The sequence below is a fragment of the Hemibagrus wyckioides genome, linkage group LG18, assembly GCF_019097595.1.
Source record: "Hemibagrus wyckioides isolate EC202008001 linkage group LG18, SWU_Hwy_1.0, whole genome shotgun sequence".
NCBI lineage: Eukaryota > Metazoa > Chordata > Actinopteri > Siluriformes > Bagridae > Hemibagrus > Hemibagrus wyckioides.
In genome coordinates this window covers 11,757,552-11,779,048 of record NC_080727.1, presented here as the reverse complement: position 1 = coordinate 11,779,048, position 21,497 = coordinate 11,757,552, and the positions used below count along the sequence as shown (strand labels likewise).

The following is a 21,497-nucleotide window of genomic DNA, read 5'->3' as shown; positions in this document are numbered from 1 at the left end:
AATCTCAAAAGTACTGAAATCATTCACCTCAATCTCTGTGTCAAATCACACTCCACTCCCAAATATTAGGGTTAGGGTCAGGGTTGTGTATAGGATAGGGTTAGGCTTGTGAATAGGCCAGGATTTGGGTTTGGATTTTGAATAGGTTAGGGTTTTGGGTAGGGTTAGGGTTGTGGCTAGGATAGGGTTAGAGATGTGAATGGGTTAGGCTTGTGGAAAGGGTGGGGTTAGGGTTAGGGTTGTGTATAGGATAGGATTAGGGTGGTGAATAGGGTAGGAGTAGGGCTTGGATTTTGAGGTTAGGGGTGTGGCTAAGAGGATTAGAGTTGTGAACAGGTTAGGGTTACAAGTTTTGAATAGGATAGGGTTAGGGTCACAGTTTGTGAATAGGTTAAGGTTAGGGTTTTGGATAGGATAGGGTTAGGGTTGTGAATAGGATAAGGTTAGGGTCACAGTTTGTGAATAGGTTAAGGTTAGGGTTTTGGATAGGATAGGGTTAGGGTCACAGTTTGTGAATAGGTTAAGGTTAGGGTTTTGGATAGGATAGGGTTAGGGTCACAGTTTGTGAATAAGTTAAGGTTAGGGTTTTGGATAGGATAGGGTTAGGGTTGTGAATAGGATAAGGTTAGGGTTTGGATTTTGAATAGGATAGGGTTATGGTTTGTGAATAGGTAAGGGTTTTGGATAGGATAGGGTTTAGTACAGGGTAGTTTGTAACTAGTATAGGGTTAGTGTTAGGGTTTTGGATAAGATAGAGTTAGCATTAGCGTTGTGGTTATAGTTAGGGTTGTGAACAGGATAAGGTTAGGTTTGTAGATAGGTTAGGTTATGAATAGGATAGGGTTGGGCATTTTTAGTTTTCCTATTTCATTGTTAGTCTGTGCTGTGGCAATAATATTGCTCTCAGCCACTGGTGTCTGACAAATTCATAAGATACAAATATGGTATTATGCTTCCAGATAAGTTACCTCTACTCTTAAATGATTTACTCACCACTTGACCTCATTCAAACAGTTGCCTAACTCTGACAAGTTTGGACAGTGTGGCCTCTAATTTTCAGAAGCAGCTCTAGAAATGATTATAATGAAACCCTTTTTTCTTTACTGTCATGGCTTCTTGTGGGTGTGCTTGAGAAACAGTCACGTATGCATTTAAAAAAATGAAAAAGCCTGAGGCTGTGTTTATTTCCAGTCACCGCTTACAGTAACATTTCATAAGCAAACCACTTTAAGAAACATGAAACATCTTCACCATTTACAGGATGGTACATAATTAATGAAAATGAACACTGCACTGGCTTCTATACTTCTGTCCCTGCTGTTTTAGTAGCATATCTGTTGAGTATCTGACTAAAAATAGGCATTCTGTCTCATGAAGTGTTGATTCACTGCTGTACCAGTCATTGCTGCATTTGCACATGGATTTACTTGACCCTGCTTAACAGCCAAAGATCACAGATTAACATGGGCATTTAACTTGTGCCAGCCAATACCCCAGCAGCCAGCAGATGTACATGGTTTGATTAAATACACACATGTTCTGGATAATCACTGTGCTCAGTGCAGGATAAATTCAGAGGGTTCAGTTCACAGAGGTTGGGCTTTCATCATTTGGTAGAGCGCCTTGTTGGCTCTGATGCTGTTGGGGGAGGTGGGGGTCCTCGTCGGTCAAGATCCTCTATATAGAACATGATGAGCTTTCGCCGCTCCTCGGGGACACAATCGAGGACCAGATAACGTTTGTCATTCTGTAGGATCTTCTCAATGTCCTTCAAGTGCTGGTCTGACTCCTGGATTAATCTTCGGGATCTAAGCAAGAAACAACAAATGCAATGCTTCACAATAGTTTAGAATTTGTTTTTACCTCCCCACAGTAAAAAAAAAAAGAAAAAGAAAAAAAAAAAAAAAAAGGCTGAATTCTGGCAAACGGCCAAAAATGATGAGCTGGATATTTTTCTGCTCCACTACTCCAACAAATAAAATTTGGATGTAATCATTTTTAAAAATAGTGTTAATTGATTACTAATTGATTAGCATTTAGTATTTCATTTTCTTGAGCACTCAAAAGTAACATGTTAAACATGTCCACCTGTGTTCAGAGAATATAAATAAAATTAACATTACCTATACGTAATGAACTTTGTCTCTTTTAGAAGCGTCCTGAAGTCAGCTTTGGCTGTGATGTATTTGTCCTTTATGTAGTCCTCAAATTCTCTCTGTCTTTTCTACAGAGTAAAGAAAAACTAACGAGGTCAACACTGCCATTGTTTTCATACAAAGGACTATGCTTATGTAATCAGGTTTGTGTACTCACTCGATCACTGCTGGAGAACTTGATGCAACGAGGATCATCTTTAATGACCTTCTTTACCTCCTTCCATGTGGTGGTCAGTGTAATCTGCAACGCAAAGAAAATGGCCCATATCAGCATCACTTATTATATCAGAGTCGTAACTCAACTGAAAAGAAACGATACAAAGCAATAAAATCAATCAATAAGTGCAGTAGGGAAAGAGCGCTCAACATAGTTATAACAAAGTAAGAAACGGGGGGAAAAAAACAATTATTTTTAACAACTACTTATATGCATTATTATGGGGACAGAAAAGGAAAAAAGTGGCAGCTGTGCCTCACCATGGTGGTCTCATCCAACAGCTGCCTGAACTGCTCTTTTTTTCTTTTAGTGAGTACTTCTACATGCTCTTCGAACAACTTTTCCTTCTCATGCCGTTCCAACAGGGCAGCAGATTCCCAGCGATGATCTTTGCGCAGAATGCGCCTTGTATCTGACCAGGAGACATCAGTCGACTTCACCTATTCACAAGAACGAAACATACAGCACAGTCAAAATAAACACATCTGTTACAACATATATGTACATACGAGTACAGCATGTTGTGTGGTAACAAATGCAGAGCCTAAATTTACTGCTACTATAATGTAATAGTTATTGGATGACCAAGAATGGATGATAAACAAGAAAAAAAGTTGTTCCTATTACTTTGTTATTTTTGAATTCAACACCCTGTATTCTATATCAGACCAACAGTAACTAGTTGACAATCATACTATTAAATTGACCTTGTTAGAACCCTTTAGAACTCATTTACATTTCATTTAATTAAAGTAGTTAGCCATGTATTTTATATATTGCCTTTAAGACACAATGCAGCAAGCTGTAAAAGTTGTCAATTTTATTAATAGGACCATAATTGCATGCACAAAAGTGTACTGACCATATCAGACATCAGAGCTTTGAAGCTTTGGATAGCTTCTTCCCGTTTGTGCTGCTCTCTCTCTCTGTCTATCTCCTTGGTTTGCTCAGATCTGGCTTTTTGCACTTCACGCTCTCGCTCACGTAGACTTGCCTCTATACGAGCCTGGCGCTCCAATTCCTTCTCCTTCTCAGCATCCACACTCTGCAGAAGGGGGGGACAGAGACAGTCACACATGCCATTCAGACTACAGACATGCAAAGTAAAAAATTCCATTGTATGGTCTAAACCATTGTTTTCACTGTGCATATGACAATAAACCTCTTGAATCTTGAACTGCAGTCTTCAAGAGTGAAACCCATAGCTCATCCCAAGTGTGGAGATTTAGAAATATCAAGTGTTCGAATCATCCTAACAGGAAACACCAGTTCCAATATTTTTGATCATATGAAAAATAAATTGGTGGATTCAAACAAATGACAATGTTTCAAAGTTCTGTTACAAGTTGATGCAAATTTCAGGAAATGAAAGCTAAAATTCTGATCTATCGTCTCACCTTTTGTGCTCAAATCCATTTCTTATATAACAAAAACAACAGAATTAAACTTGTCATTCCAATACATTTTGAAGGGGATGTGTGTATCAGTGTTTCATTAAATACCAGGATTTCAAATCAATGTGGTATCGCACAAAACATTCAACAGGATGCATTATAAGCTATTTCTTCTAAAATACCACTTGCATGAGTTATAAAACATTTTAACTTAAATCAAGCCTGTGCTCTCTCCTCAAAAAACTTCTTGATTTCAACCGAGAAGAGGTAAGTGAGAACACAATTCAAAAAAATATTGTTACCTTCAAACACAGTGCTTTTATTTCATTATATGCTGGATATGCAAACACTCATTACGTTTAATGTCCTTTTATAAAATTTAATATTTTAAAACATTTAAAATAAAACCTAAGGCATTTATTAAGGTAATGCTCCTTTTTGTTGCATTGAAAATAAACCCCAATATTAAATGGTGACGTTTGTGTACACCTAGTAGATATAAATACCTAAAGGAAACTGATAAAATTAAACCAGAGGTCCCATACCTTTGCTTGCTTTTCCACATACTGTCTGTACAGCTCCTCTCGAGCTGCAGAGCTCTCTACAGCTTTGTAGCGCTGATCAGTCTCCAGCTTGTCCTTGACTTTGCTCCAGCGCTGCTGAATGTCCACATGGTGGTCAGACAGCAAGTCAAAAAAATCCTGCTTCACCTACACACACAGAGAAATGATTCAGTCAGGGAGGACCTATATAAGGATAGGTAGGATAATCTGGAGTTCAGTGATTCTGTCTAGGATTAAATAAATAATATATTGGTAAAATAAAAAAATAAAATATATATTGGTAAAAAATAAAAAAAAATAAAATACAATTTTAGTTTTTAAAAAGATCTATATACACTGTTGTATACTGAACAGAATCCCACAACAGTCATTTATCCAAATTTATTGTCAACATGCACTTAAAAATCTAGTTAGATTTACCTTCTCTCCTTTGGTTTTTGAGTCTTCCTTCTCTTTCTTCCTAAAGGCAGTCATGAACTCTGTGAACATGGCCTCTCTGTCCTTCATCTTGTCAATGGCCTTGAAACGAGGATCCTTCGCATGTCTAGAAGCAAATTCGCTGAATGTTGTCCTAAATAACAAAATTGCAAGGATAGTTTAAGGATGCAAGCACAAAATGTAATACCTCTAAAATTCCATTCCTGCACTGCGACAAACAAAAATGGATAACATGCATAAAATTTACTTTTCATAGTCAATTGTTAAAATCACCATTTTAGGCAAAAAAAAAAAGTGAAGAAAAAAAAAAATCACTTCGGCACATTTTTTTAGCATCAAGATAAGGGATCACTAGTTAAATTAAACATGACCCCCCCTTGGGTCCCCCTTTGCTGCAATAACAGCCTCCACTTTTCTGATGTGTGAATTTTGGAGCATGGCTGTTGGGATTTGTCTACTCAGCTTCATTGAATAAATTGAAGTCAGACATGTCAGATGGCTTCTTAGTTCCAGCAAAGAGAAATCTTTATTATAGTCTAAGACAGAAAACATTCTGCACAATTCTTTGCTTCCAACTTCATGAGATATAGCTGGGGAAGGTCCACATATGGGTGTGATGGTCAGGTGTCCATGTACATTTAGCCATTAAGTGTGCATTCAAAGTTAGTATCACTTTGTAATTGCCATGTTAATTTGTTAAAGGAATATTAAGGCCTGGTATGCACTGCAGGTTTTGCCAACAAACCTAACGTTAAGTCTGGCATCCTCCATCATCTTTCGAAAATCGTCTTTTGCTTGCATGAGTTTGTTTTTCTTCTCTTTTCTCTCCTCTTCAGCCCGAGTCTTCACAAACTGATCAAACACCTGTAGATATAAAGAGGAATTCCTATATTACTAACAGCAGTTCAAATAAATTGTCCTATAGTTCAAAACTAAGCAACTTTTCAACTCAGATTTTAATAGTAGGTAAAAGTATTCATGACCTGCTTCCTCTCTTTGGGATTGAGGAGTAAATAGCGTGGATCAAACACTATCTTGTGCAACTCTTTGTCCCATGTGGAAAAGGCTGAAACCTGTCAGAATAGAATGCGATTACAGATTTAAAATATACCATTAAGAGGGGAAAAATAATCAAAATGTAAAGAACCTTAATGCATCTGCTTAATTTATTGTCTGATAGCTATTGTACAGGAAACTTATTTGGTACAATGGGAAACAATTCTTACTGTGCAATACATATGGCAAATTTCATAGAAAGAAATGATGGCACAGAAGTGCAGTTTACTGTTAAACTAGGCAAGTTGAAGTTGTCTGAGAGACTTGAATTCTTGCTTGCCTTTCATTACATAGACTATGTGCACTGGTCTACTCATTTAATGTAATCATTCAAATTTATACTATTGTCACATGTCTAAAGCATGGTCAGTGATGACCATGCTGATTTACATTTTAAGCAATTACATGGCACAGCTGACTGTTCAAATCAATTTTTATACCCTATTACATATTATACATCAAGTATTTTATTTAAATCTTTTGCTTTAAAGCATGTCATAAGCCACTATACAATGTCATCAGACAGTAACCATCCCCTGGTGATTATTATATTTTTAGGGATTTTGTCTCTTTCTGGGTTTAAGTATGATTGCAATCCGGCAAAACAGTAATCACTAGGGAGTGATGTATACTGGCAGTAGTGTATATTCTAACTGTAGACGCAAATTTCTGAATTTCAGATACACTTAAGGAATACCTATGCTTAATCCAATGCTTAGCATAAACCATACAAATAATCACCAAAATATGTTTAGAATAGAATTTGCTCCACATAAACAAACTGACAAAAATGAACAACTTTGAGCAGTAAATTTTAGGGCTGCACAATATGGTTGGTGCCGATATTCTTGTAAGCAGTCATTTGCCAATTATTGATAAGATCTGAACAATAATTAATTTATAATATGATATCCAGAAGAGTACATATGCATGAAGAATTTTACTGTCAAACCTGCAGCACTTTGATATACAGGCAGGCAACAAACTGAAGGAAAAACCAAAACGTCTTGGCAAGGTGTTGGGCCACCACAAGCTACCAGAACAATGTGTGCCCCAGATCTGGAACTGGATGGATTATTATTCTGCAAAAGATAATTTCTCAAATGGTATTTTGAGGTTGACAGGGATGTCCAAGAGGCCATAACATATACCTATTCAGTGAGCACTCATACCCTGTGGATAGGAACACTGTCGCCTTAGAAGAGACCAAACCCAAGAGGATAAAATTGTTTCATTGTTGGATAAAGGTGATTGACGAAAGTGTCACTGCACATCAGTGCAGAGTTCTTCTAAACAAACTGGACAAGTGGACCCAAACCATGTCAAGGGACAGGCTTTTAGGTCTTGGTGTATACTGCATACGTGTTCACCTACTTTTTGAAAATAAAGTGTATGCTTGATGAGAGTTGCCCAAGAGCTTGGTAGGATGTTAGTCGCTTAGATTATGCAGTACACATATCTATAGATATTCATTGTTTTCCTACTCATTTATAAAGGTTTTTCCTTTTATTTGTCACCTATCTGTATTTTCATTGACATCTTTTAAAATATTCTAATCCATAAGATGCCATGTATGCTTTGTAAAATGCAATTAGAGATATTCGGCTGGCTAGTTTTTAAATATCGGCCCAGCATTTTCCTATTGATGCATCCCAAGTTCATATCCAAATTTTAATGCTTCATCTACAACTGCAAATAGTTAAAGTGTCTAGATCTCTTCCCCATTTACTCAAATAAGAGAGACAGATCAGAAACAAAGAACACACTAACAAGAGAAATATGAAGAAAGAGGACAGGAAGGAGAACAAACTGAAGATTGTACCTTGATGGGTTTCCATTCAGATTTATGTGTCTAACATTACAGAGCTGGTTAGAGTATTGCGTTGAAGTGTTTTACCCCTCTCTCCAGCAGCATGTCCTTGAACTGATTGAGACGGGCCTCCAGGGGTACAACTGCCCGATCCCGAGCTGCCTTCAGCTCGGCCTCCATGGCCGCCTCTTTCTCAGCATCACCTTCTTTCACCTCCTCTTTCCTGGAGGGGGAAACAGCAATGTGAGAAGTAATCAGGGAGAATGGTTGGTAAATATGCGATATTTCATATTCTGAAGAAAGAGACTTCATTTGACCATTCCTTTTATTATTTGAAAATTTTGTATGGTCTTGACCAGGACAATAATTAGGCGTAATTTTTGTTCCCTCCCTTAGTATTACTTCTGAAATTCCTAGTATTTATAAAAAAAAAAAAATTAAAAAAAAATCAGGGTTCAAATGAGGGTGTTTCGATTGCTTCACTGGGGTTTTCCTAATGCAGGCTAGAGAGAGGTCAAGCAAGGTGGGTTACCTTGGAGGCCCATGTTGGCATCGCCAGAGCTTAGAAGCGTTCCCTGAAAAATAGTCCCCAGTGCAACACGACCACTGTTTGGGGTCACAGAGAAGCAGGCTTGAAGGGCACTGATGGGAAACAGTGACTGATTTGACTTGGTAAAACTGGACAATACGACGTCACCACTCATTACAGACCCGAGTAAAGATTAAAGTTAAAATAGATCATTGGGTGCATTTTGACAAAGGAAATTTTCCAAAGTAAAAACTAAAATAAAGGTCCAATCCACAATTAATTTATTATGGATACATTTATATTTAGAATCCTTTTTAATTAGTAAATTATGTTTATTGTTCATGCTCTTAGTTCAACACATAGCAGAAGCTAGGTGTCCCTCTGTATTGTTTAACTAGTCCCTTGCTGTCTCTTTAGGATAGAAGACTGGTACTTACTTCCTCTTCTTAGCCTTAGAAGGCTCATCTTGTGTTTCTTCTGAGCTGGCTTCAGGGTCCTCTTTGGTGATGCAGGTAGCTAAAAAAAACGGTTGTACTATTTAATTTATAATCTGTGTTGGAATCATCACTTTTTCCCCAATCCGTTTAAGCTCACCGTTCACCGTTTAAGTTATGATCTTAATCTTATGAATTGCGAGGGTTTATACCCGTTTTCCTTGCTTCATCTAAACTCTTCTTGTGTGGAGGTTCTTGGATGTATTTATCCACATCTACCCGACCAATCAACTCGTCTGGTCGATCCCACATAGAGAGTCGTGTAGTGGGATTGTAGAAGAATACACGGTCATCACCAGTCCATACCACACACCTACAAAATACAAATATTTTGAAAAAAGTGGGGGGAAAATACACTAATCCCCAAGAATCTTACCAATTCTAGTTAATGTTATTTTAAAAGACTTTTTCCTATAAAAGCTTACCAGGGAGTTCCAGGAATAGGGTTGGTGGCCACTGGTTTAGCCTTTTGTGCGGCCTTTTCTTCTTCTGTCATTTCTTCCTCCTTTGGTGCCTGAAAGAACAAAAAAAAAGCTTTGACACCTGATTCAATTTTAGAAAATAAGTCTAATAAATCAAGACAAAAAGTTCTTTTACTTCTTTGGCCAGAATGGAGGCTTCTGCTTTAAGTTCTACATCACCAATATCCATAGCCTCAATGTCATCAGCAGACTGGTCATCTTTAGCTTCATTTCTGTCTTTATCTGGATGATCAGACAGAAAGTATAACAAACTGTAATGTTATCTGATGCTATTTTCTGCCCAGACCATTTTTTTTTTTTAATTCGGGCTGTTAAAACAATAATAAAATGGATTTTGACAAGAACCATATTACACCTTTCTCCTTTAGTTCAACAGGTTTATCCCAGGTCGATTCCTGAGTACGGCTATTGTAGTAGTAGGTCTTGCCATCTATTGTTTTGTATTCAGACCATTCCGTGAGCGGGTGTGCACCTGTTAAAGCAGCTGGAGCTGTTGTGATGGCCAGCTGTGGGTGCATCATGGGTACTAAAGGAGGGCCCATGCTCGGCAACATACCTAAAAAAAAGATTTCATGTATATATAAAAAAAACACACACATCAACCTATATCTAGCTCTGGAAAAAAATAAGCGACCACTGCCCAATCTCCAGATTTGAATATTTCAAGCCTTTTTTTTTTTACTTTTAATTTAGATTATTGTGGTTCACAACTCATGAAAATTAAAAATCCAGTCCCTCAAAAAATTTGAATATTCCATAAGACAATCAAAGAAATGATTTATAATACAGAAAAGTCAAACTTCTGAGGAAAAGTATGTTCATTTATGCACTTAATATTTGGTTGGGGTTCCTTTTGCACAAATCACTTTGTCAATGCAGCATGGCATGGAGGCGATCAGCCTGCGGTACTGCTAAGGTGTAATGGAAGCCCAGGTTGCATTGATAGCGGCATTCAGTTCATCTGTATTGCAAGGTCTGGTGTCTCATCTTCTTCTTGACAATAGCCCATAGATTCTTTATAGGGTTCCGGTCAGGCGAGTTGGCCGGTCAGTCAAGCACAGTAATATCAATGTCAGCAAACCAGTTTCAAGAAGTTTTGGCACTGGAGGCAGGAGCCAAGTCCTGCTGGAAAAGGAAATCAGCCTCTCCATAAAGCCTGACAGCAGATGAAAGCTGTCTAAAATCTTTTGGTAGATGGCTGCATTGACTTTGGACTTAATAAAACACAGTGGACCAACACCAGCAGATGACATGGCACCTCAAATCATCACTGACTGAACACTTCACATTGGACTTGGATTGCAGCTTGGATTCTGGGCCTCTTCTCTCTTTCTCCAGACTCTGGGGCCTAGATTTCATTTAATTTCTCTTAAAATGAAATGCAAAATTTACTTTCATCTGGAAACAGGACTTTGGAGTATTGAGTAATGCTCCAGTTCTTCTTCTCCTTAGCCCAGGAAGAATGATTCTGATGTTGTCTCGGGTTCAGGAGTGGCTTTTCCTACCACACTTTGCCCTTCCAGTCAACTTTCCATGAATATGCTTTGATACAGTGCTCTGTGAACAGCCAGCCCTTTCAACAATGATCTTCTGTGGATTACCATCCTTATGGAGGGTGTCAGTGAGTGTCTTCTGGACAACCATTAAGTCAGCAGTCTTCTTCATGATTGTGGTCGTGTGTACTGAACCTGACTGGGACATTTGTGGTATTTATACTGCATAAAAAGTGATTTGCTTGAAGTTGAAATGAAATGTTCTTTTTTTTTAAATCATATTTTTCAATAATCAAATAATCTTGGAACATTTTAGTGTACATGTAATGAGTCTAAAATATATACACTTTTCCTTTTCTGAAGTAACTTGCAAAAAATATTTAACTTTTACATAATATTCTATTTTTTTTTAGATGCACCTGTATATATTACTGTTCAATTAAAACACAGCATACCAGTAGACTTATTTTAATATATGTCAGAAAATTTTATCAAGTTATATGATTATTGAACAAATAATTCAGTTAGCAGAAAGTGTAAGTGTTTGAGAGTGTAAGTTGCCATACCTGGCAGGGGAATGTGCATGCCAGGTAAAGGCACTCTAAATGGGGGCACCATGACTGGGGGAAATGCTGGGATTGCAGCAGCTGGCTGTGCCACAGCATGGGGAAGACCTGGTGGGAGGCTTCGAGGAAGTAAAGGTACTGTCTGCCCTGCGGTAACTGTAGCTGTGACCGTTGGAACACTGACCACAGCAACTGGAGTCACACCAACACTGGCAGGAGGGGCAGAAGCTACAGGGGACATCTCAGATACAGCAGGAGCTACAGTAAGCAAAAAGCAAAATACTTCACTAGTGATTACATTTCACTGAAAGAGCACCTTATACTATTTTCTGTCTGACTAACAAACATTTAGATCTTACTCGTAAGTAATCAGTCATATGGCAGAAATGTGTGTTTTGACATTTAGCTTACAGTGGTGCCCCTATTTCCTTTTTTGTATTATGCTACATGTGAAGTAAAATTATTTTTCACTATTATTTTATCACATATAGCACCAGTTATTTTAAAAAAAAGTAGGTATTGCTGAAATTGCTTAATATACCATTTTAAAATTGACAACACCTCTGTAAAATGTTTAACAAGACATAAACAATGGTTCTAGTTCTTTTAGCATACAAAACATGTACCAAAAGGGGGATGTCTTCCACAGAGACCATTGTCCCATTTTCTACTGACACACAGCACAGAGGTTCATGACTTGAAAGTTAAAGCAAAGCAAAACTAACTGTTATCAGAAGCATGTAGGTCCCTCAGATTCCATGCCCTTTCACTTTCTAAGAATCAAAATAATAAATACTGCAACTAAACTGTAGATGTTGCCATGGCTGCATATAATTCATAAACTTTTCTTCCTGACAAAGATCTATAAATGTGTTTACTACTCACTGGCGATAGGCTGGGAGACAGTGGGTGTGGGGCTAGCGGTGCGTTCAGGACTGGCTGTGAGGGTGTGGGTGGGGGAAGCCTGCTGGGTGGAGACAGGAGTCACTGTAGTTGCGGTATTGGCTGTAGTAGAGGCAGGACTGCTGGATGTAGTTCCTGGTGCTCCTACTTGGGCAGTCACTATAGACGCAAGCTCTGACTGCTGAATAACCTTAACTCCTTCCGGTTTGGTCCAGGCTGACTCACGGGTTCTAGCATTGTAATAATAGACCTAAGAAAAAATAGTAAGGTATGCATGGCAGGTTTTACAATGACTAAGGAAGCAGCTGAATGATTAACAAATTAACAACAAATGTTATATAAAAACTTAAAACAAAATGTGTTGACTATTAATTAGCCAATTAGATAAAACAAATATAATTAGATAGAACAAACAGATATAACCTAAGTCTGTATTCAACCCTCCCCACAAAAATCCTTCAAACCAGTGCCAATAATAAGAGCCCAAACTAACAGAAAACATTATTTTTAAAAAAGACATTTGCACAAAATTCAGTGGTATCAGTACCTTTCCCTCCGGGGTAGTGTTCTCTACCCAGATTTCCTCAGTTGATGTGCCTCCAGCACCCCCAGCTGTTGGGACTGGGTGCATTCCAGGAGGGAAGATCATGCCAGGAGGAGGAGGCATGTTCCCCATGGGTGGAGGCAAAAAAGGGGGTCTCTGGTTATAGAGGGGAAAAAAAGATATGTCTCTCAAGACAAACTGAGCCTGATTTATAACACCAATTCATTACATTACAAAAGTTACATTAATTTACAAGTTACATCATAAGACTACTTTAAAATAAGCATTTTGAAGGCATCATTAAACACATCAATGTTTTGTGAAAGTGTATTATATTTGGAATGTGATAAGCAAACGTACCTGTAGATGAGGTGGCGCAATTGGCGGGGGCATGGCACCAGGTGGGGGAATCGCCGACATACTTGGATCAAAAGGCGGCCGTCCATAAGGAGGTCTAGGGGGTGGTGGAGGCCCCCTCATCATGCCAAATGGAGGTGGTGGAGGACCTAGAAGCGGCGGAGGACCTCGCATCACTGTGCCAGGAGAAGGCGCTGGGCTAGGAAAGCGTAAAGCCTGCTGCAGGGCCATTCTGAAAGAAGATTTGATGGTCAGCTTCATGAGCACAGACTCAGCACAGGATTAGTATGCAATATGGTATACACCTTGTATTTGACACCACTCCAAGCTGACAAAGGAATTATACTGAGGGGGCATTTTCTTTGGCTTTTCCTGTTTAGGATTATAGATTACAACCTCGCATTGAACGCAGCAATACTGTTCAAGGTTTGTGATGGTGCATTAGTGTTAACCCTGCTAATAGGCTAATGGTGGACATTTTTTGGTTGTTTGTTGTTTTAATTAACCTACTGTCATTTAAAAGCCACAGCCATATCTTTGCAGGTATCTTCAGACTCGACCTCTGAACATTGCTTTAAGGTTTCATGATGATGTACATCTTTCAATGAATTAAATTCCCCCAAGAACTGGCAGGCATATAGCTTAAAGATATCTAAATGTGTTTTGAATGTGTTTAAATGACTACTGAAGAGCATTCGCTACTGAGTATGTCTTGAAACAGCAATATCATTCAGCTCCCGCATTGTGAACAAAGCACTAACCCCTAAAAATGGCGGAATGCTCCCATAATGCAACACGGCGTGACGTCGCTTTCGTACGCCGTTTGCTAGAAACTAGTTAATAGCATTAGCAATAACCTGGACAGCTAGCAGAATAAGCCATTTAAGAAACTTCATTCAAAGAACATTACAGGAAGCAAAATAAAGATAATTTATTAAAATAGTTTTCATGGGTTTTCTGTAAATGCTATACCCATACGTCACTTTTCATGTGCAACAGGAACATTTGTCCCCTGGTAGCTAGCTGAAAGTTAGCAAATGTAAAATACAAAGCATCCCTGTTACGACGCCTTCCTGACACAATTATTCACCAAATTAACAAAGTCATATATAAGGCTAGCTATGTTTAATCGCTTGTTGTAGCTCCAATGCGCCACAAAAATAAACAAATAATAACTTAGTGAATGGTGCGATATATTTGACTTGGGTTGAGAAACAGCCTAATACACAACATAGTAGGCTGGTAGCTCACCTGCAAGACATTCAAATTCGCTCGTGTTTCTAGCTGGACGTCACATAAGAAAACTGTCCATAATCAGAGTCATAACTACTTACAAAGCGGGTCTCACCTGCTATCGCTAGCCGTAGTGCTTTCTCCCTCTATGTGTTCCGCCATTACGCTACAATCCAAACAGGAAACTTCCTCCCGACAAAACCGTCTTTGACGGGTTTCTCGCACATCATTGGCTGAGTTGTGCAGGTGGTCATGATCCCGCACAGATGATTGGTCCAGAGATCCATCAATCACGCAACACTTTAATCAATACCTGTTTCTTTGACCTGCGTCATACTACATCACTGTATTTAATAAAGGAGACTTTAAGCTAAAAAATGAAATAAAAAATGTTCTCCGTGTTTGGAAATTCAGTAATTACACATTAGGCTTTCAAAATCTTTATTTCAACTTGCAATAAAACAAAATTTATATATATATATATATATATATATATATATATATATATATATATATATATATATATATATATATATATATATATATATATATATATATATATGAACTAAGCAACCCTGAGCAAGGTTGTTAAACACATTCTCAAACTCATGTGCTAAAGTGAGTCTTCTGGTTGTATGGCCAGTCCCCAGACTCTATGCAAAAGGCACAGTTCTGATTTAACCAGAAAAGTCATTGTAGTTTTGAAAAGAGTCATTGTACAGGCCCATGCTTGTGTAGTCAGAATAAAGCAAGGAGCTGTAAACAGAATTAAACAATATTACAAAGCAAATGGGTGGTCAATTACACTTGCATCCATTTGTCTTCTGAAACCATTTCAGTGCACCTTACCAACTCACCTGGTCTGGTAGAATGGCAACCCCGGCATACCGTATTGTGGAACAAGTGGGATAGGTGGTGGGACAAAGTGGGTGCCCCTATGAAACAGTGGTACTTGTAAATATACGTGGGAAAGGCCAAGGAAATGGCCACTCGATCCAGGAAGCAGGCCATGGACTGGTGCTCCTCTTGGCATGTCCATGACTATAGGATGGTTTGGCCCTAGAACAGGTGTCCTTTGTGAGGTTCTACACTGCAAATTGCCTATAAAGATAAAAAGATGTCAGATGTGTAGGGGTTGGATCACTCCAACAGTGCAAATACATACCATTTGATTTACAAGCATGACCCAGCTCAAGTTTTGACTGATTGTGGTAAAAATAATCTGGATTTACCAGAGTTTGGTGTACTTTTATATCTGGTTATATCTTTCTTATCTGGTTGTATACAAGGAAATACTATTTGACTCTGGCATCTGAACTTAAATTTTTAAGGATAAACCTGAAACTGGACATGGCCATACATACAAGCTCAATCAAAAGGATTCACCAGTGAATCACACATGCATCAGCAAATGCTAGTTTTGTAGATAGAAACCAATTATTTAGATAAAAATAAAAAATAATCAAATATTTAGATAAACCTTATTAATCAAAAAGGAGAGAAGTATTAAATCTAAGTATTAAATACTGGAATTCATAAAATTATTAATTAAATCTTCCTCAGTTGACACTGACCAGGATAAACTGGTTACTGAAAATAAATATGAATATATAAATGAAATATATGAATATATAAATGAAAAAGGAAACCAAATTGTAAGCATCAGAATTTGTGCTGTGAATTTATTATGCTGTGTGCATAATAAAGTAATTACATATGCAATTTTGGTGATTTCCTATTACTATTATTATTATTAGTAGTAGTAGTAGATTATTGTTATTAAAGTATTTTTACTTTTAGGCATAGCTTACTACTGTGCTTGGTATGGCTGCTACAATCAATATTTATTTTGAAAACTGATGGATAAGGAAATTGATCATTAGAATGTCAGTACTGTACACTGATTTGCAAATATTCAACTTTGAGGAATAAGGGCCATTATGGTGTGTAAGAGGAATAAAAATGACAGTATTCTGTACCAGAAAACATTAGACTGGTCTGAAAGGCTGAGTTTTGCGAGGTGGAGTTTATGGGTGATGCTAGAACGATGTCATGAGGCACAGGTCTCGGAGACAGTGCCTGGGCCACAGTTGATGAGGCATTAGAGGTAGTGTCTACAGGTGGGCTGAATTGCTTTTTCTTCCCTGGATTATAAACCCAGTCTATATTACAGAAAACAAAGTTGTAAAGAGTAATTCAGCAAGAGGCATAAAAATAACTCTCAGGGTTTAACTGTTTGTTTTTTTTAAAAATATTTTTCTAAATGTCTGAAAACCTTGTGCACCTCACCAGGAAATTGCTGTCTGTGTTTCCATTTAAGCCTCCATGACTCTGCAAAGTAGGGTGCCTTTTGTTCTTCACTCAGTTTTCTCCACTCATTTCCTAGTTGTGTGCTGATCTGTGCATTACTGGCAAATGGGTTGGCCATGGAGAAGATAGGTCGATGTATCCTCGACCAAATAAGGAAGGCATTCATGGGCTTCTTAATGTAGCCTTTTTTATCTATGTAATTTGCTGTGTTATAATAATCTTGGGGAAAAAAAGAACACTTCAAATTAAGTTAAATACAAATTTTTATTATAATACAATACTAGTTAAAAGAGTGAACAGAACAGAGAAGCATACTGTACTTGCAAATGTTTTAAGCACCATATTTTAGATTTTGGAGTCCTGTATTATAGAGTCAGTACAAAAACAATTTATATTTCCAAACATGACATTCCAAAAAAATGTTACAGAAAAAATATCAAAGAAGTTAACATATTACCAAGTACCAGACCACTTTTCAGATAAAACACATGATGAGTAAAGCAGGCTGAGGTTTGCAAAAGACCATAAGGATTGGACCATAGAGAACTGGAGTACAGTCATCTTCTTAGAGTCCCATTTTCAGCTTTGCCCAACACCACCTGGTCATGTAATGATTAGACAGAGACTAGAGAGGCCTACAAGCCACAGTGTCTTGCACCAACTGCAAAATTTGGTGGAGGATTAGTGATGATCTGATCTCTTAATATATAGTTTGATAGATATATAAACACCGATCAGCCATAACATTATGAGTACTGACAGATGAGGAGATAATCAGTGTTATTCACTGCATCATGGCACCTGTTAGTGGGTGGGATATATTAGGCAGCAAGTAAACATTTCGTCCTCAAAGTTGATGTGTTAGAAGCAGGAAAAATGGGCAAGATTTGAACGAGATTGACAAGGGTAAAATTGTGATGGCTAGACGACTGGTTCAGACCATCTCCAAAACTGTAGCTCTTGTGGGGTGTTCCTGGCCTGCACTGGTCAGCATCTATCAGAAGTGTTCCAAGGAAGGAACAGTGGTGAACCAGCGACAGGGTCATGGGCAGCCAAGGCTCACTGATGCACGTGGGGAGTGAAGGCTGGCCCATGTGGCCCGTGTGGTCCAACAGACGACCTACTGTTGCTCAAATTGCTGAAGAACTTAACGCTGGTTCTGATCGAAAGTTGTCAGAATACAGTGCATTACAGTTTGTTATGTATGGGGCTGCATAGCCACAGTCCAGTCAGGGTGCCAATGTTGACCCCTGTGCACCGTCAATGGGAATGTGAGCATCAGAACTGGACCACAGAGCAATTGAAGAAGGTTTCCTGGTCTGGTGAATCACGTTTTCTCATATGGATGGCCGGGCGTGTGTGCTTAGCTTACCTGGGGAACACATTGCACCAGGATGCACTATGGGAAGAAGGCAAGCGGAGGCAGTGTCATGCTTTGGGCAATGTTCTGCTGGGAAACCTTGGGTCCTGCCATCGATGTTACATTGACACCTACAACCTACCTAAGCATTGTTGCAGACCATTTACTTTCATGGAAACGGTATTCCCTGATGTCTGTGGCCTCTTTCAGCAGGATAATGCGCCGTGCCCAAAGCAAAAATGGTTCAGGAATGGTTTGATGATCACAACAACCAGTTTGAGGTGTTGACTTGGCCTCCAAATTCCCAAGATCTCAATCTAATCAAACATCTGTGGAATGTGCTGGACAAACAAGTCCGATCCATGGAGGCCACTTAGAGGACTTAAAGGTTGCTGCTAACATCTTGGTGGCAGCTACCACAGCACACCTTCAGGGATCTAGTGGAGTCCATGGCTCAACAGGTAAGGGCTGTTTTGGCAGCAAAAGCGCGACCAACACAATATTAGGCAGGTGGTCATAATGTTATGGCTGATCAGTGTAAGTATAGACAGATATAAAAATAGCTCTGATAATGCTATCACTTAAAGGATAGAAACTGCTCTACAGCCCCTCTGCTTGTGAGTGCTGTGGTAGTGCCGTCACCATAATTATCTCATTAATAGAAAATCTGATGAAACTGGTATCTCAAATCTAAGGTTTGTTGAGGGTGCAATACTCATTTTTAAATTGATTTTATTTTATTTTTGTAATTTCTGTAGGGAAAATATGTAAGCCATTGCAGCAGAAAAAGTGTATAATGTGGTTGAGAAAACCTATTTGAAAACAAAAAATGGTCTGGTGCAGGATGCTTGTCTGTGCTTATATAGGATTACTATCAGCCTTTTTATAGACACTTCACACCACCTTGGTTTGTGATGCCAGCAAGGTATGTCCCCTGCAGATAAAGTACTAGTAGAAATGGTTTTGCCCCTTTCAAGTATTATTTATTAAATTTCCATGTTAGTATATTGTTGAAAATTACATATTTATGTGCTTTTGTTGTTTTATTGTGGTCTTTGTAATTTTGTATTCAATAAAACAGACAAAAACATGGCTCTCCAAGCTGTCATGGAGTACCTTATCTTAGGTTACTGAGATTTGCCAAGATTTTATTAGTATCAGAAACTAAAGTAACAAGTAATAATGTTAAAATATTCAGTCTTAAACTGACTAGCATCATTTTATCTAAAATAGTGACCATACATGTGGAAGTGTATAAACCTCAGTACGCAGATGATTTAGACTTGGATGTTAAAATGAAGTTAGACCACAGGCCTTTATTGGTCTAGAAAACAGTTACAGGACAGGACAGGAGCATCCTGAGAGGAGCTCGCGCTTGTCTCCTACCTGTTTCTGAGGGAAGCTGAGGGAGGCTCGCGCGCTCGGTGGCCGCTTCGACGCTGCACGCGCTGATTGGCTGAGAGGAAACGACTGGACTGTGTGTAAGCGTCTCCGTGCTCACGATGGTGAAATGCGGACTTAGAGGGTCTGGTTTATCCACAACAGAAGGTCCACAATACGGAGGAGGATCTTCTACAGTTTTCTTTTCGTTAACCGAGAAATGACTGCCGTTAGTAAAGGAGGCACTCTGTTCTTTAAAGAACGTCAAAGGAGCTGTAGAAGACGATGTGGTAAAGGTATTATACGTCTTATTACCCGAGATAGCATTTCTGCGGTCTTCTATTTTCAGAGGTTTTCCACAATCAAGGTTTTTTATGCTCCTCTTGTCTCCCATTAGCGAAGTCTGTTGTTCGATGCTAATCTTCACAGGGTGGGAGGATTGTTTAAAACTATAGGCGTCCATTTTCATCCTAACTTCGTTTCCAAGTTCGTCGATTTTATTTTCCTCAAGTTCCTTGAACGATATCTGAGCTCTTCGTTTGGGATGTTGGTCCACTGTTGTGGTAAATAGCTGTTTAACGTTATTCCAAGCGTCACTTGTCCTTTCTCTTACAACTAACCGTTATGGAACAACGGCGCGAGCGCATTTATACATTTCAAGTGTCGCGGATCTTCACACACACACACACACACGCACACAGAGACACACACACACTCACACAGAGACACACACACACACAGAGACACACACACACTCACACAGACACACACACACTCACACAGAGACACACACACACACACACACACACACGCACACAGAGACACACACACACACACACACACGCACACAGAGACACACACACACTCACACAGAGACACACACACACTCACACAGAGACACACACACACACACGCACACAGAGACACACACACACACACACACACACACGCACACAGAGACACACACACACTCACACAGAGACACACACACACACACAGAGACACACACACACACACGCACACAGAGACACACACACACACACACACACACACACGCACACAGAGACACACACACACTCACACAGAGACACACACACACACACGCACACAGAGACACACACACACACACACACACACACACGCACACAGAGACACACACACACTCACACAGAGACACACACACACTCACACAGAGACACACACACAGAGACACACACACACACAGAGGAAACAACGCAAACATAAAGACGCGCCAGCCATTGAGTAGTTGTAGAAAATAGTGAACAGTTTGTGTTAGAATAATTTGGTTTATGCGGCGATTCTTTTCACAGTCGCCTTTTATATTATTATTGCGGCTTCTATTTAACTATAAAGTGGGACATTGTAGACGCAGGCTAGTTTTCCTGTAAAAATATCAAGAACATTTCAGATATCTTATGAATATGTAAAATAGTCTATAACAGTCTCATTGAGATTGCCAATAAAAAATGGGTGCTATTATGAGCTAGTTTTCAGTTTATCCTGTATTCAGTCAGTTAAGAAATTTATTGTATTGAATTTCATTTTAATTTGACAACAGTATTCATAGTTGTTATTACAGTATACAGCCGAAAGTATGTGGACACCTGACCATCACACCCATATGTGGGCCTTTGATCTGAACACCTTTGGGATGACTACCACGGGCCTCCTCCTCATCAGTACCTGATTTCACATACACTACTCACAAAAAGTTAAGGATATTCGGCTTTCAGGTGAAATTTCAGTATGCACCTAAAATGCACTATAACCTTTACAGGTGAACTTAATTTGACCTTCTCTACACTTTTGAATGCACATGTCCAACTGTTCAGTGTTGCATAACTTGCTGTTCTCTAACAAGGTGCTTAACAGCAAAATTCACAACTGGTGTTTGATCCATAAATCGACCAATAAATTTTCTGGTTCAATTAGAATTGGTATTTAAACAGACCTCTTCATCATGCTGTTCACATTTTGACATCCTTTGGCCACATCCCACGTTGATGACTGCTTCATTGTGAACAGTGCCCTGTGGAACCGGATGATGAATGCCACTCAACTCCAGGCACATTTAAGGGAGGTGAGAGGCACCCAAGTGTCACATCAGACCATTCGAAACCGTTTACATCAGCGTGGTCTGCGTGCTAGACGATCTGCAAGGGTACCTGACCACACCACCAGGCATCTTGCA

General features: G+C 39.0%; 2 protein-coding genes across 4 annotated transcripts; both read right to left on the bottom strand.

Moving 5' to 3' along the window:
* Nucleotides 1–1,146: 1,146 nt before the first annotated feature.
* On the bottom strand, nt 1,147–14,471 carry tcerg1b (transcription elongation regulator 1b (CA150)). Of its 3 annotated transcripts, none has more exons than XM_058415592.1 (20): nt 14,351–14,471; nt 13,006–13,234; nt 12,649–12,801; nt 12,084–12,351; nt 11,199–11,456; nt 9,495–9,695; nt 9,255–9,361; nt 9,083–9,171; nt 8,810–8,970; nt 8,601–8,679; nt 7,722–7,857; nt 5,752–5,841; nt 5,514–5,632; nt 4,751–4,901; nt 4,313–4,477; nt 3,236–3,418; nt 2,634–2,813; nt 2,314–2,397; nt 2,124–2,224; nt 1,147–1,808 (listed from the first exon to the last, which is right to left on the bottom strand). In XM_058415592.1, the coding sequence occupies exons 1-20, from the start codon at nt 14,395–14,397 to the stop codon at nt 1,607–1,609; spliced, it is 3,003 nt and encodes a 1,000-aa protein (XP_058271575.1). In that variant the 5' UTR covers nt 14,398–14,471; the 3' UTR covers nt 1,147–1,606. The 3 variants fall into 3 exon arrangements, with proteins under 3 accessions (XP_058271575.1, XP_058271576.1, XP_058271577.1); XM_058415593.1 differs by having other exon boundaries at nt 14,337–14,425; XM_058415594.1 differs by lacking the exon at nt 11,199–11,456.
* Nucleotides 14,472–14,810: 339 nt separating this feature from the next.
* On the bottom strand, nt 14,811–20,027 carry LOC131368850 (transcription factor SOX-30-like). The gene is made up of 5 exons (XM_058415014.1): nt 19,292–20,027; nt 16,525–16,764; nt 16,215–16,397; nt 15,093–15,336; nt 14,811–14,991 (listed from the first exon to the last, which is right to left on the bottom strand). Exons 1-5 carry the CDS (start codon nt 19,752–19,754, stop codon nt 14,913–14,915), a joined length of 1,209 nt encoding a protein of 402 aa, XP_058270997.1. The 5' UTR covers nt 19,755–20,027; the 3' UTR covers nt 14,811–14,912.
* Nucleotides 20,028–21,497: the final 1,470 nt, after the last annotated feature.